The sequence below is a fragment of the Corvus hawaiiensis genome, chromosome 1 (assembly GCF_020740725.1).
Source record: "Corvus hawaiiensis isolate bCorHaw1 chromosome 1, bCorHaw1.pri.cur, whole genome shotgun sequence".
Taxonomy (NCBI): Eukaryota; Metazoa; Chordata; class Aves; order Passeriformes; family Corvidae; genus Corvus; species Corvus hawaiiensis.
In genome coordinates, this window is record NC_063213.1 from 75,006,287 (window position 1) to 75,023,057 (window position 16,771).

The following is a 16,771-nucleotide window of genomic DNA, read 5'->3' on the forward strand; positions in this document are numbered from 1 at the left end:
AAAACTGAAATGTGTTCCCTGTGGAGAAAAATCAATACTAAAGATCAAAGGAATATCTTCAAAAGTCCTTGCTTTAAGGGTTTACAAGTGCTATTTTTCCTTGCTCTCCTCACGTTGATGAAAAGGAGATCCTCTAAAAATGTTCATTATTGAAGAAAAAAGTCCTTTTTTTTTTTTTTTTCAGTGAGAAAATGCACATTTCACATTTGTAATCTAGTGACCTGCTGCCTCAGAAGCAGATATTTTAAAAGCCTCTTTTAGCTTCATTTAATACCATTGCTAAGAATTGAGAGATACTTTACATGGTGGGTTGGGAGTGCTGCAGCCTTCGTTCACTGGCTGATGGAAGGATGGTTGGAGGACAAGCAGTCCAGAAACAGTTTCATCTGCTCCTCAGAAGATACTTGCTCCAGAGAAGGGCTGATGGTACTTTCACTGCCCAAGGAGAGTTGCTTTAAACCACAGCTATGTCTCTGCACAATTCTGCCAGTGGGGATTGTCCAAATATGAATCAACACTTTCTCCTGCCAGATCCACCCACCCAGGGGATTGGAGTTACTCACTGTGAGTGCTGTAGAGAGGGTGACTGAGGCCATGATGAGGTGAATTTGGACCTGTATCTCCAATGTAGATACCCAAGAATCTGGAAAAACTCTAAAATAAATGCTAACTCTCTCTTGTCACAGCAAGAGAAATGTTTCTTCTAATACGCCTACAAACCATAGATTCATTTGCCTAAAGACATTAACTCAACAGACATTCCAATAGAAATTGCTATTATTTCAAATTCCCTATAAATTTATTTTTATTAGTATGACTCCTGGAGACATGTAGCTAAGGGAACCTGCACTGGTGTCCCAGAAATTAAGAATTGCCTTCAGCTGTTTTCTGGCAAAATTTTCAAATGAGCTTATCTTTACTGCATGTATTGCTGAACAGATCAGCAACCCAATAGGCAAAAAGCAGCTCTGAAAATCTGTTCTGAAAGGTTTGCAGTGGGAGCTGCTGAGTGGGAAAATGTTACTTTATTAGTGTGGCCCATGTTTCTGTGCCTGAAGAGGATCTGAGTTTGTACTCAAAGAATAGGTGCTCATCAGTCAAAAAACCCTGTCCCTTAAGCTTTGGGAATCCCTCAAAAGCTACTTTGGCTCTCCTAGAAATAAATGAAAACACCTTTCTTGATTACCTCAAGTTTAGTCCGTATGCACATTGGTTGTTTCCTTTTAATCTTTTCATCCTTATTCCCAACCCCATCTTTATCCATGGATAGGAGAGGGAAGAAAAGAACCCCAACTTTCAGGCAGAAGAATGCTAAAAAAGAATGCTGTTTTTAGAAAGTCTTACATCCAGAGTCTGTATTCATGTCTGCACTATGACTGCACTCAGAGAATATTTGAGTGCTGCAGTCAGAGGGAAGCATGTGTATGCATACCTGGGGTATCTTTAATTAGTTGGGGAAGTAATAAAAGTGAGACTGCAATGGCACAGATCCAGCCTCTTCCTAAATCTTGGTACTACTGGTGGCAGTGTGCTGTTTATAGCACAGCCTTTTGTTGCTACAGCTTCACCATTCTTAGTGCTCAGTCTAGGTAGATTAAAGATGCATTCAGATATTTTGTTTTCCAAAAAAAAAGGCTGACAAAGCCAATGAGACTGCTTCCATGCGTGCAGGCTACACAAGATTTATATTTTCTATATCCTGTTAAAATACGTACTTAGTTTTACAGATTGTTTAGATCATCCTGAACATTAGTTACATCTTTCTTACTTAGAGATTGGAGTGCAATACGGAGCACTGCTGCTGCAGTTAACTCTGCTATTTTTAGCTACTTTAGCACCCGATCTGATTCTTTTAGAACACAAATTTTGCTTCACTGTTAACAAATGAAACAAACTAATGTGGGATACATTATCAAGTTGCCGAAGGTTAGCTTTTCTTCATGTCATGCTTATGGGTGACTGTGCTGCACTAATTAAAAACATTGCCATGGTGATTGCTATAGAAACATTTAAATTGGCATCATCAGTAACAAATCCTTGCTATTGATCCCAGCAAGGCTTATTTCACACTACACCTGAAGAATCTAAATAGAATATTTTGCATTCAAAAGGACTTTGAGAGATAAATTTTTTACAGTTGTTACTGTGCTCAGGAGAATAATGTTTTTCATACAGAGATAATTCATTTACCTGGAACTGTTTTAGGATTCTGATATCAAAGTCCTTACTGCAAGGAGAGACTGAAATGGTTCTAGGCTACCACTACATATCTCTCAAACCACACAAATGAAAAAATACTTATTACCTCCACTCAGATTCACTGATTTGCAAAATGGGGAAGAAAATCAGTTTCTCGAAAATATTTGGCATTAAAATATTTAACACATGAATGCCCAATCTTAAGAGACGTTTTCCAAGATAACTAGAAAGAAAACCATTTTCTGTAGTTTGACAAGAACAAGAAGTTGACATTTTACTGATTAAATGATGGGAGCAGAAATGAAGCGAGGAGAGATTGCATATAGAATATTGATTGGTTGCTTGGAAAAAGAAATTGTTCTCTTTGTTTTCAGACCAAAAATCTTTGCTCCTCTTAGAAGAAATCAAGTCAGATGTTTATCACAATGCTCAGAAGACACACTGACCCAGACTAATAAGTCTCTTTTTACACCTGAAAGGTCCAATTATTTTAAAAATGAAAAAGCAAGAAAAAAATGGGCTGTAACTTCATTCTTTGTTTTTGTTTTGTCCTCATTCTTCTTGACATTAAGGATTCCACCTTTCCCCTCCGTAGTAACGTCCTGCTAATTATCAAGGAAATCAGTAGAGGGCAGCGCTACACAGAAAACCAAACGTGTAAAGCAATCTCAGTTCAACTTCTGCCCTGGCCGGGACGAAATGTGGGAACCTAGAATCCTTCGAGATAAAAACCTCTGTGAAAAATTGCTGTTTGCACAGAGATAATTCCTTCTAGCAGGTTGAGAACATGTGTGCACGAAGCACTGGGTTCCTTTGAATTGGAAAAGTTTGTCTTACTTTTCCAGACTATACCACAATCCTTTGTTTCAGTATTAAACTCCACCTTCTGAGTCTACCAAGAGCAACTCCTGACCTGCTTGAACAGTTGACAATGAGACAAGATGCATAAGCCAATGACCACCTTGAGGTATTTCTCTGAGTACAAACAAAAGAGTAGTATAAACATCTCCTGCATTTAAATGAGTATGGCAAATAGTGTTTGGACAGAAAGGAATGAAGGCAATTTCAGGAAATTAAAATGTGCAGTTTTGAAATAACAAAAGTGAAGCACTTGAAATTTTGTTTACATTTTAAATTATCACCAAACTGAACATGCAATCATACATCTCTAAAATGCCAAATGAAAATATATTGATGTCACCCATCCTTCTCTCTTTAAAAAAAAAAAGAGTAAAATCAAAGCAGACTAAATCATCTGACTGTCAGGTTTGTCTAAGTTTTGAAATAAGGACATTTTTGAGAGAAAATTTAAACTGTTTGGTAGTTTTGTATAACTACTTTTTCACAGCAGTCTTTCAAGGCTTAGAAGTTTTGGAAAATATATTTTTAGCATTTTTAATAGTTTATAGATTCACTATGTATTAAAATTTTGCCAAATTTGCATGTCATTTTCAGGAGGTTTTTTCCCCTTTATGGTTTGTTATGTTTTAATGGAGAAAAGATGGCATGGTCCAAGAAATTAGAGAAATAAATCAGTCACAACCTTAAATATATAAAAACACAATATTTATGAGAATAGATACATAACAACACATAGTTCATATCAAACCAAAAGTAATCAAATCCAATATTTGATTTATAAGAACATTTGAATGTTATCCTTCAGAATGTGCAGAAGAGGAATTCTTGAACTACAGTCCAAATGCAGCTGTGAAAGAGAACTATTTGAGGACACATCAAGCAAGAATATCTCCAGAAGAGATAAGAGACTTGATAAGAGTCACTGGACAAAGTTGATTATCTGACTTCTGAATACAGTATTTCCAAAGGTTCCTGTTGCTGCCTGCTTTCATTCTGCAATACCTTAAGCAGGCAGGATCTAATTTACAAAGAATGAAGAGGCCCTTCAATCCACCTCAGGTGATGCAGTGGGATGGATTTGAAGCACAAACAATGATGTCTTATGCTCTACATTAATAAATAGTGATTAAAATCATTCAGTGATTAAAATCTACTTCAGTCTAATATTATACAGGGAATTTGACTCATCAAACTTAAACATGGATAGAAGATTGGCTGACTGTTGGGGTTTTTTTTCTCTTTTGATCTGTATCCAGTAAATTTCAATCACAAGGCACGATCATCATGTACGAAACATGTTTTCCAGTTAATGTCAAAATTTACTGGTATTAAATTAACCACAAGAGAGTTGCACTTTGCCCCTCTGCGTGCAACAGGAACATACTGAGCATTACAACAGAGAAAACCAGAATTCAAAGAAAACACATTCATGAATTTCTGCTAAGATCTATGTACATTCATGATTTTATGCAAATTGAGTTAATTTACTTGTGCTTTGACTCTTCACTTAAAATAGAAAACAAAAGAAAACAAGTTTTCCTGCGCTATATACATGATCTTCTGCATAAATATGACACCTATTAGGTTTTCTTCTTGTTTTTGAACATGATCTTAGAAAGTGATAAATATTCCAAGCCTTGCTCAGCTAAAACTCTGTTTGAAGTTACTAAAATGCTAAGACTTTGATCCTCCTTCACAATTGCTAGTTAAGACCCTGAGTCCATACAGAATATCATCATTTTAAGACAATTTCACACAAGGGCACAATTCCAGTAATTTAATCATTAAGGCCTTTAGAGCACAATTCACTGAATGTTTTCCATTAAACAGTTTTGGTTCTCAACTGACAAATAATTTTCACAAAAAGCATCATATTTCCAAAATGAACTTTTTGTACAGAAAAGACTCCCTTCCCCTCTCCTATAAAAACCCCAAACAAATAAACAACAGAGTGAAAATTGCTGTTGGTAATGATGGGTTGCAGAAGAAAGGGGGATAATTTTGCATGGGTTTTTTAATTTCAAAATTTCTGAATGTTATGGCCTCATGCTACTATCACTGTTAATGGACCAGGATTCTCAAAGAAAATATACTTCTGCTGCTGAATTATTTTCCTATGATTTCTGTAATATACAATGACAGCTCAGCAAAAGATATCCTAAAGCAAAAACAGACTTAACATGAAAAAATTTATAGAAAAGACTGGGACATCAGGCACTTCATTTATACTGCCAGATAAAGAGTATGAGATTGATTTGGTTTGATTAAATATTGCTTACAAATCTCCACAGAAAACATCGGAGTAATTTTCAGAAAAATACTAATTACAATAAGGTTCTATATCATGAAAATTACCATTCATTCAGCCATGATTCAGGGAAATATGAAATACTTTCCAAATGGGGAATTATTTTCCAAATGCAGAATTTTGTTAACCTCAGCAGGATTCCTATGAACCCACAGTTGTCTGACAAGTACTTTTTGTTCTTGTTTCAAGAATCTGTGGAAGGCATCAATAATATTTTACAAATTCCATTTTATGACTTCCTTTCTGCAGAAATAAAAGAAGATCCTCTGGACAATTTGGGGCTAGCAAAGGGGAAGAATGAGATGTATTAATCACAAGGTAACAGAAAATTCAGAATTGCAGACAATTCTGAACAGATGCTAAGGAAGGATAGCACCAGGCTGAGCTGGAAGGGATTAGGTTGGAAGGTTTCCTATTTGGGCTGTTTCCTTTTGTCAGGATGCTGCTGGTAGCTAAAGCTTTCAGATAAAGTATTTTACTATCTTGTGTTTTAACTTAATGTCTATATACGGTGTGAGTGAACTAATATAAGATGAAAAAAGATGTTAAAGAACTTGACTCAAAACTCTTTGAGTAATTTTCATGGTTATTTGTCATTCCCATGGGTTATTGTTGTGATCACTAGACTGTGTTCCTGTTTCCTTAGGGAAGAAAGTTATTTCAACTTACACAAACACTTTCCTCTGTCCCTTAGGTTCTTACAAGAGGAATACAACATTTGAAAATTTTTTTTCTGGTGAATTATTAGAGGAGTGGAGGCTAACAGCATCTGTGGAAATTATGAGGATTCACTCCTTTCTGACAGTTTTGCTTTGGAGCTCTGTGTTTTATGTGATTCATATGACGCCATCCCAGAAAAGGACTAACAAGCACTCACACAGTGAAAGGATAACAGGATTGTCAGAGAATGATGGAAAAACACTGCACCGCACCAAGCGTGGTTGGATGTGGAATCAATTTTTCTTGCTGGAGGAGTACACAGGTCCAGACACTCAATACGTGGGCAAGGTAAGCCTTGTGTTTCAAGGATTCTTTAAAGGTGATGCATCTAACACCCTTGCTATTTTCACACCTTCTACACAGTTGTTTTGCTTTCTGTGTGGCAGTGGTCCCAATTTCTCATTAAGTCAAAGCACACCACAGACCACCTGAGATTCCATGATTGTTCAAAGCTGTGCGAGAAATGAAGCAGTTCAGTGAAAAAAAGAAGGAAACTGTTCAGACTAAAATGTTCTAATTTCTTATTACATATGCCCATGCAAGTTTTATCACTTTTTGAACAGTTAAACATAAATATTAGATAAGAGGATAGAAAAGTTATGATTTCATTCGTCTACCTTGTGGCATTCACCAGTATACTGGGCTGTGTACTTCCTCAAGTGAAATATACAATTCTATTGACAATAAAATTGCTGTCTATCCATGATTCCAAATAGGGGCGTAGTATTTGAGGGAAAAAAATCTGAGTTTTGTCATTTATGAAATAAACCGAAAATTTTACTTAATGACTTGAAGGGCTTTGCATTCTTTGAGATCTATCTACATCAGATGTTGTCGACAATGGCACCTCTGAATTCCAGTTGTCTTCAGTCCTACCTTCTCTGATAACATGCAACTCAGAGATTTCTAGATATTTAGCCCTTTGGTGTCTCACCATCCACAGATCTGATTTATGGTCTAGTAATTTTTATCAAGATCTAGAATATCAGAGATCTAGAATACACCCAGAATGACTTACAATTAAGGAAATGTTGATCTTAATGGCTTAAATGAATAAATGCCCTTTCCAGTTTCTGTCATTCATCCACCATGTTGTCACTAGCTCTTATTGTCAGGTAGCTGTCTCATTTTCAGGTGCCTAGCTACTAAACTGATTTGGACATTTGTATATAAAAGTTCCAAGATATTTTTCAACATCAGTTAATATCTCTGGTCATGGCAGACATGGTCATCGGAAAACACAAAAATCATCTCTCTCTATTAAGGAACAAATTTCAAAGAAGTCAACCCTGGTAATTATGAACTTGATTCTGACCTTGTTCATACCAGCACCTGTACAGTTGTTTTCTGTGACATAAATTCTGACTTGAAGTAGGAGAAGTAAGACGAAGGCAAATAATCCTATTGCTAAATCTGTTTATCAGTGTGTAAAATAGGAAGGTTTATTGTAGGCAAAAAGGTCTTCAATAAAGGGTGAATTAATCACATAGAGATATTTCTAAAAACAACTTGTTTACAAGTATTATTTAATATTGAGTAGGCTTGCCAAGAAAACAAAGAAAAAGGTACACAATAATTCAAACTCTATAGCTGTAATTTCTACCTAGACTCACAGAAATAGACTGATTTTTTTTAAAATAGAAATCTGTCATAGAGGAGAAATAAATATTGAACATAAGAGCTGCTTCCAATTTCAGTCCCATTGAATATAGATGAAAGACTTCAAACCACTTTAAGACTCAGATAAATTAAGCTTACATCAAGACCATCACCACCATCCCTGTTTCACTCATGGAATGCTTACATGCTTTGTTGCAACAGATGCAAACTTACCAGAGTAAGGTAAATTTGCATCTTACTTATTCCAAACTAACTAAAAGCTATTGGACCTTATTACCATGGACTTAAGTCCAGGAAGAAAACTCAATTGGCTGTAGAGCAGTTGGATCTGAGATGTTTCACTTCTTACAACATTTTACAATTTCATATTGATATTTTTTACACTTCACTGCAAAATATTACAGAAAGACCCCTGAGAGAGGTCAGCATCACTAAACAGAGATTCTCTAAACAGATGTAAATCACCCCGAATATTATCCTGTGTTCCAAAGAGGAGTTGCATTGAACTGATGAACTCCGTGTTGTTTTTTAATTTTATAACATGATGAAATGATCACAGTTCTGTCCTCAGTGGTATAAAACTGTGATAAATTCAATTTGAGTTAGTTCAAATTATCCTAAGTACATGTGACATACAGCACCAAGAGGGAGATGCTACAACAAGAAGTCAAAGAAGGAATTTTTTTTAAAGAAAGAAAAAACACCCCAACAACTTCATTGAACAACATTGTTCTGAGAAAGGCTTAAATCGCAGGTTTATTATTCTCCTCCTCAAAGGGATGGTAATTAGCAAACTGGTATGTGTGAAGTAAGAGCACTTTTATTCCAACCCATGGGGACTAGTTCATAGCAAGCGTTCCTATCTATCCCCTCTTTAATATTGATACACACATGCAGAAGGGCTACTGGGGTAGAATAACAAATGTAGTATTAAAATTTAAATAAACTGAATTAAGAAACTTTATCAGAAAATAAACTTCTAGGGGATAATAGTCATAATATTAAAATCTTCATTTTCACACCCTATTTCAATTCTCATAAAATTTTTATCTGTGTGGTCATTGATTGTGTTTTGTTACTAATGTTAATTTATAGATATTTTATTTTGTTATGAGTGCATTCTGTTATTGGCAGTGGGGAAGAATCTTTCGGTATGACATAATGAGATAAAATTTGTTTACTAAGAAGGATGGGTACACAGGATGGAGAGATATTCTGTGACATCCCCACACCTCTCATTCTCACTGCTAAGACCCCAATCCAGTTCAGATCAGCATCAGGGCAACTGGACACTTGCTTTGACCACTGGACCGTCCAAATCTTGTCTGGCAGTCTGGCCCCTATGAGAAGACTCCTTGTGCTCAGGCTCTACTAAGTTTCAAGGGTCTCTGGAGTGGAGTTTCTCCCTCATATCTGAGGTGCTATCATCTTAAATAGTAATTTTTATAGCTGGATTGTTGGCAGCCACCCTTCAAGGATGGGTGATATATGCAGAACAATTGCTTTGTGAATGTGATGGGAGTCAAGGTAAATTCAGACAACTTACAGTATGTCCACCTCATATCTTTCTTTCCTGCTGCCAACTCAGAGGATTCATCTGTCTCAAATACAGGTGAATGTAAAAGATAAGTGCATAGGGAGTCTCTAAATTTTTTAGGTCCTACTACTCATGCTTGTAAAAATGCAGAAACTGCTTATGGTATCCTTCAATTTCTTATCCTTCTAAATTATATTCAGGAAATTCTTAGACCAACCAGCAGATCCATCTTGCTACATGTCATTTATAAAATGCATAGGGAGATAAACATTGTTCTGGAGAGTTTACAAGTGAAATATTCAGTCAGACATATGTAAGGTAAGCAGTAATAGAGTCCTGTTTAAAAAATTAGCCAAGAAGAAAAAATAAATTCTAGAAAATAAAAATGGCCATATTCTTTCAAAATGCCTGTCGCTTAGTGAGACTGTTGAATATCTCAATCAGATCACTAATGTGAGGAATTTTCAGACGATGTAGTGAGAGGAACTGTAAAACCTGATTCTGCCTACTAAGAATTAATGGGAAAAGTGGATTATAATATATATTAAGAGTTAAATTTATGATATAAATTTCTTTTTAAAGGAAGAAAAAAAACTGTTGTGGTTTTTTGGGGTTTTTTTTGTGTGAAATAAGCTGTTGGGAAAATAAACACCTCACTGTATGTCATATCTGGGATCTCCTTTTCTTTCATTAGGGAGGGGCCATAGATCCAGCCCCTTAGCTGATACTGACTTTAAGCCCCTTGCAGAGCCTGAGATATGAAAATTAAAACACTGACTGTCTATGAGAAAAGTGTACAAAATGTACTCACTTCCTAACAAACAATCCAAAGAGATAATAACCTAAAAAAAAAGGGCTAACAATTCAGGAAGTATCAAAATGTTGATGAGGACAACATTCATTAATTGCACTGAAGGCTCTAACCATGTAGCCCTTGAGGGAAAATTAGTTTTCTTTTCCGAAGATAATATTGATTTTATGTGTCTCCATTTTTAAATGACTTACCTGATACCCATTGAATGGACATCACTTGTGCAAAATGCCAAATACCATTAACTCCAGTCCTTATGAAATTTCCCTAGACAAGAAGAAATAGACCTGATCAAAATCATTAGCCATTTTGGAAAACATGGTCCTTTATGTTTTGTAGCAGTATATTGAAGTGATTTCAAGAGATGTATTTTTCCTCCTTTAAGTCACTCAATTACATTTTTTACATGGAAGCTCTCCTCTCCCTATATCAAACAGGCATTTTGCTAATCAAAGTCTGCTAATCTTGATGGGCAGATAATGTGTGAAGTACCATGCCATATATGTCAGACATACAAAACTTTACAACCGAACACCTGCCGTACCCCAGAATTTTAAAAAGAAAGAACAAACAAGAATAAAAACTTTTTTTCACACCACCTGCAACTTTTCTTTCTCATAATAAGGGGGGAAATACAAAATCAAACACAAAATAAATGTCACTGTTCAAAATTAGCTGTTAATGAATAACCTCCTGTTTAATAACTTCCATAAAAATAAATGAACTAGGTTCTGCATGTCATAAGGGGCATTTCAATTGGATGCAAACTGAAGAAATATCTCTTTTCTACCACCAGTTAAGCAAGAAATTTGTTTCATGACATTTGCTTGTGTGTCTTAACAAGAAATATAAAGTGAAAAGAAAAATAATAAGAAGCTAGTTTTTTTGGGGGGAGAGTGTTTGGTTTGGTTTGGTTTTTGGAAGGGCAGAGTACAACATATGCAACCATTTATTTCTTGTAATCTGCATTTATAAATATTCAGACTTCCACAAGGAAGGTTGTGTGCTGTAGCAGTGCATCTTATAAGAAAAAAGACAGACAAAACCAGAAGAACTTAATGTAACAATTGCCAACCTCACCAGACTAGGTTATTTATATAAAATTTCAATCAATTGCCGCTTTGTACTGAACGGTTTTGGAGTTTTTTCTTATTATTTAATGGAATTGGATAGTATTTTCTTGTAAATATACACTGTAAAAGTACTAATGGCTGAAAATATTATTTCACATTACTTTGCTGTCTGTCTTTGGTACACCTACCAGTCCAGAGTACGCTCCCTCTTCATATGCAAAGCAGTATATTAAAAAGCCCTTCCTTCATTAGTCCTACACTCATTCATTCATGTCCTCTCAACATGTTGCTGAGGCCTTGGCCGTACTCAGTCTCTGCTCTGAGCAGTTTGGAAGGAAGAAGCTTATGGCCCCCAGAGGTGACCCAAACAAGCTGGCTCTTGGCAACACCGCAGTGCCCAAATCGGCAGTAACCTTAGTTGCTCCATCCTGAAGCATAATGTTCTCTTCCACAGTAGTTTTTAATAATTACCTGATACTATTTTCTTTGTGTGTTGAATTTTTATCTTAATCTTGTGTTTGGAGTGTGACAGAGAACTTACTTTTTTACTTGTGACCTTAATCAATTTAAGTAATTTTTCCATAAGATTTCTTTACAGCATTTGCTATTTCCCCTCTACAGAGTCAGTTTAAGAGTGACCTATAAGGATGGGAGGTGCACTATCCTTTCAGAATTTCAAGTGTGCACAGTATCCCAAAGCCATCTTATAAATCAAATTCTTCTTTGAAGAAGATCTAATAATATATTTTCATTAGAATTTCTGTTCCTAAAGTATAACCAATATATTAAGATTAAATAAAAGAAGAAAAATTAGTAGGGTCTCCATTTGTCTTTCCTTTCTCAGACCTCTAGCTTTCCTTGTATTTAAATAAATACGAGGAAATAATGATGTATCAAAGCAAAAATGGAAAGAAAAATAAAGACAGTAAGTACCAAAGGAATAAGAAAAAGAGTCTGACCAATATTTTAAAAAATACAAAAGAGAAAACCTCTTTGATTCATAAATTAATAAACCATCTCCACTTACACTGCATTCTTCAGTTAGCACATTTTTTCAATAAACATTTGATCTAGCTTCAAGCAGCCATATCCCTAAGCAGACGAATCACCGAAATAAAGCTAAAATTGAAATGGGCAAACAGAAAAAAAAGTGTTAAAAAAGTCCACAACAAGACTCTGTCTTAGGTACATTAATAACTTAATTGCAAAGACCAATAAGGAGCCTTAATTTTACTTGTTTAAAAATAATTTGTATTCTGAAGGCTTCCAACATAAGCCTTATTGAAAAATTGGTGGAAGTAAAATATACTTTTGTCAAAAAATAAAAAAAAGCAAAGTCTTCCATAAATTTTGCTATTTTAAAAAGGAGGCTGGAGGGCCAGGGAAGAAAATGATGAAAGACAACTGTTACATCTGCCAAACACAAGGGACTCTTTTTTTTTTGGAGGAAGGAGAGCAGTTTTTTCTGACAACCTAAATACATTTTCGACTGAAGTTTCAAAAATAGTGACGAGATCTAATCACATCACGCATAACCCAAGTATAAACAGTTTAAACATGAAGTATCTTGAATGTTACATTGCAATAATGGGCCTAAGCTAGAATTTTGCTGTCAAATTTGAACATCATATTTCACATAAAAAAAGATTTATTTTTGAAAACAACTGGAATGATCAGAAGCTTCAAAGACATGAATAACAAGGGTGAGTTGGCATTGTTTGGTACAGATAGAGCAGCTGTCATGAGATCTGTCAGCTTCTGTGTCTTCAACTACATAAAAGACTGCTAAAAAAACAATCTGAAGTTCTTGTCATGTTCAGGACAAGAAGTTGGGTTCATATTTTCATAAGGTTGATTTACAGTCATCAGCAGGAAAAAAATTTGATGGTAAATACAGGCAATACAGTTAAGTACTAGGTAAAGAATGCTCAGAGAGACAGGATTATATTGATACTGGAGGTTTTCATGCCAAACTAAAAAAAAACACATGCCAGAAAGTTGACACTGATCCTACCTGGAGGATGGAGGCTGTATACCACTTTAGGGCCCCCTCTGTCCTGTTCTCAAGGATTCTGTGTGAGTTTTCCAAGTTCAACTGCTAAATCAGCTAAACTGGTTTTTGGGGGAAAAAATTAAACAAACAAACCAAAAAAAACCTGAACCAAAAAATAAAGCCAGAAGCATAAGAAATGAGGAAGTCCTCAAACCTTTTATCGTAATTTTTTCCCTTTCTCCTTTCCCTTTTTTTTTTTCCATTTCCATGTCCCTCCTTCCCTCTCTTCTTTTGTGACAGAACATCTAGTATGCAATGATTTTCAATTTTAAAAGAACAAAACAGGAAGCTACCAAATATGTGCCTTTATAGATATTTAATGGAAAAAGGGGAGTTCACGACATAATTTTTGAAAATTTAGCAACACTAACTGAAAACTTCATCCATAGCAAAAATGCAGGCATCTAAAAAATTACTAACCTACTTTTAAAGCCAAAGTCAATGCAAGACAATTCAACATAGGCAAACCAGCAATATTTCTCCAATTCTTTTCCCTTTTCCCTCTCTCCCTCCATGCTTCTCCCAGGTGTGGAAAAAGTTATGCTCACCCAACACCCAACCTAGCAGTAAAGGTGTGGAGTCTAGTTTACAGTTCATCTCCATGCTTGCTCTTGGCTTAGTCACAGCTTCCAAGGGGATGTCCTGAATGTGCTCAGAGCACCAGGGGGGTGGGACCAGAAAACAGGAATGGAGGTCGGGGGTCTGCACAATGGAGGCCTCCCCTGTGGAGTTCACTGCGATTGAGAATGTCGACAAGCTAATAAAAAAACAAGGCTTGAAGCAAAACCACCTGTTTTAAAGACATAGTGGGCACAGAGAATGGAGTCCTCTTTTGTCTGCAGTGGTAACTTCCAGCTGCCAGTTAAAATATAATTTTCTTTTTAATAAACAATGGCTTTTCTGAGCTTAAAAGTCTCTTGTTCTTGTCAAGCTCCTTATGCGAAAAGGCCTAAGAAGGTCTGGCTTGAAGATCTGGCTGGCTCAGGAACTTGGCACAATAGGAAATTGTAATGCATAGAATAGTCCTATCTTGTTACAACTTCACTGGCTGGTATTTCTAGACCTTGCAGCTTTAAGCCTGGGAAAAGAAGATTAGACCAGTGGCAATCTGCAGACCTATCATTATCTATTATCAGGCAATCATTTATTGTGCATGAAAAGGTGGGAGGGTGAGGAAAATGTATTTCATGAGATATTTTCCATTATGCTGTTTATTTATTCCCTTGATTACATTATGGGAGCAATTCTGGAGGGGGTAAGTGCCTTGACTATATTGTGGTTTAATGGTACCTGCCAGCCTGGTGATAGAGTGCAAAACTCATCAGAGCAAAACAAAATGTGACTCCCTAAAAAGGTCAATTTGACAGCATCAGAGGATGGTGTTGTGCAATGACTTGTCTGTCAAGGAGAGAGTTATGAATAGTCGTCTTGACAACGAATAGGGAAGCTGTCAACAAGCAACTGCCAAGAACAGCAAGACTTTTCTTCCTGTATGTGCCCGATACATCAAATCTTGTCTATTGCAGGAATCATCACACATCTCAGTCTTCTGGAAAATGAAAAACAATGTTAGTCTGGTCCATGTAATTGGCCAATTTAACACTATGCTGGGTATCAATCAAAAGAAGAACCTGCGTACTCATAATTTTTGGAAATACACAACCACGTATGTAACCGTATATACTGCTGTAGCAGCACAAACATGCTGGGCTAACTTCTGCTCACGCTTACATCAATCTAGGGTCAAGAAACTGCTGAAATGCCTCTTTTCTGTTTCTACACAGCAGAATGTAGTAAAAATAATAAGAAAGCATTACAGCCTCCATGAACATTTCAGAAGTTCCAAATTCATCCCTGTCTTGCTTCACATTTCAGAGACAAGTATGCCCATTTCAGATGGAAGCCACTATAACTGTTTTGTCAAATTTTGAGTTCAAGGAAATGACAACCAGGGTGATAATATTAACAGAGTTTTTTAACTGAAGAGAAAGTTTGTTATGTATTCTCCATTTTCATAGGAGGACCCTAAGGAGAAATGGCACCAATTCGCCCTTGTTTTAGTTATAAAACTCTTAACAGAATCTCAAAGAGGTTTTTGGAATGGTTGATTCAGCTACAAAAATTAATTTTTAGCCCCTTTCCTGCCATAAAACTAATCGGTAATGGTGGAAATAATTATTAATAAAATTTGATTATATTTTTGTTTTATATAAATTTTACTTCATTTTTTCCATCCATAAATTGTAATTGACAACATTTCTCTGGTGATGCTTCCCTCAGAACATGTCTGTGTATGAGGTGTTCCCACACAATATTACAAAACAAAAGCTCTGGAATATAATGACAGTAGCCATGAAGTATTGGGCTGAATGGTGTACCAGGGTACATGATGAAATGGAGGAAGATACAGAACCAAAATATTTACTAGTTACCAACTTGGTGAACAGTGCTTGAATTTGTGACAAAATCAATTGCTTTAATTTTTCCTAATGCGTAACAATGACAAAGACAGAGATACTAAGTGGGATATTGTTATACTTCTACTCAAGCACTCATAAAAATAATATACCTAACTTAAAATTTGTGCTTTTTGTCACCACCTGTAGCCATTTTTGCCTTTCGAATTTCTAGCCGTTACTACGTATTTCCGATTAAGAGCTGAAATAAACTACATTTCCAAATATTGAGAATAAATTTGGTTCTTATAGAAAAGTTCTGGTTTACAACTTCTATGCAGTTAAAGTGGAATTAAACACTAATATATCAAACTGATAAAAATGTTGCAAGTACTAATGCAACCTTTAAAAATGGTGCTCTTCTGATAGTTCAGTCTTACAGGGACTGTGGAAGTAAACATATTTTTCTTTTTAATAAGCATTTCTGATGAATAAATACTGTCAAATACCAGGAGGTAACAGACCATTAAATGTTCATATACAACTGGGTCAGGTAGCTGACTGATAGGAACAAATTAAGAAATGAAAAATAAAATATTGAAAGCATTTGCTTTCCTTTTCTCTCCACCATTGCAACATTTGTATTTAAAATGGTGACACTAAAATTCCTTTAAAACATTAATTAAGAAAAAAAAATGAAAAAAAGATTGTATGTGCTGTGTAAAACAACTGACTAAAAGAAATAACTGTGTATATTTGCCTTTAATTTTAAACCTATATTAATTAAGTGTGGACAAGAAAATGAATTTAAAGAGGAATTTGGCATGGGAGAAAGTATTTCTGTATACATTGTCACTGAAGCAAATGGAAGGAGGGTTGTTGCAAGAAAGCAAAATAAATCACGGAAGTGTCTTGGGATGAGTTTCACAGAACATGTAAATGCATTCCTCTCCATAAAGGCTAGTAATTATGAAATGGAAGAGGTCATGGTTTGATTCCCACACACTCCGTATGAAAAATTTAGAATCACATACAGGAAGGCATGAAGGGAAAAATATGAATCTATAGCAGAAGAAATTTTTTAGTCCCTTAAAAGTACTGAGGGAAAAGGAATCACCCATTCTGTTTTCATCTTATTGTAGACACTGCAATTAATTTTCTTCATATTTCAGGTGGCTAAATCTGGTCTAACT

The 16,771-nt window shown here is 35.6% G+C and overlaps 1 protein-coding gene across 4 annotated transcripts in view; it reads left to right on the plus strand.

Moving 5' to 3' along the window:
• The window catches only part of CDH9 (cadherin 9), a 98,346-nt gene that overhangs the window by 23,158 nt on the left and 58,417 nt on the right, over positions 1-16,771 (plus strand). For 2 of the 4 annotated variants that reach the window (XM_048311201.1, XM_048311179.1), the window contains one exon: positions 6,063-6,376. In XM_048311201.1, the coding sequence (XP_048167158.1) occupies positions 6,149-6,376 (228 nt within the window). In that variant the 5' untranslated portion in view covers positions 6,063-6,148. Of the gene's footprint in view, positions 1-5,617; positions 5,687-6,062; positions 6,377-16,771 lie in introns of those variants that run through there. The other 2 variants (XM_048311190.1, XM_048311212.1) reach the window with 2 other exon arrangements.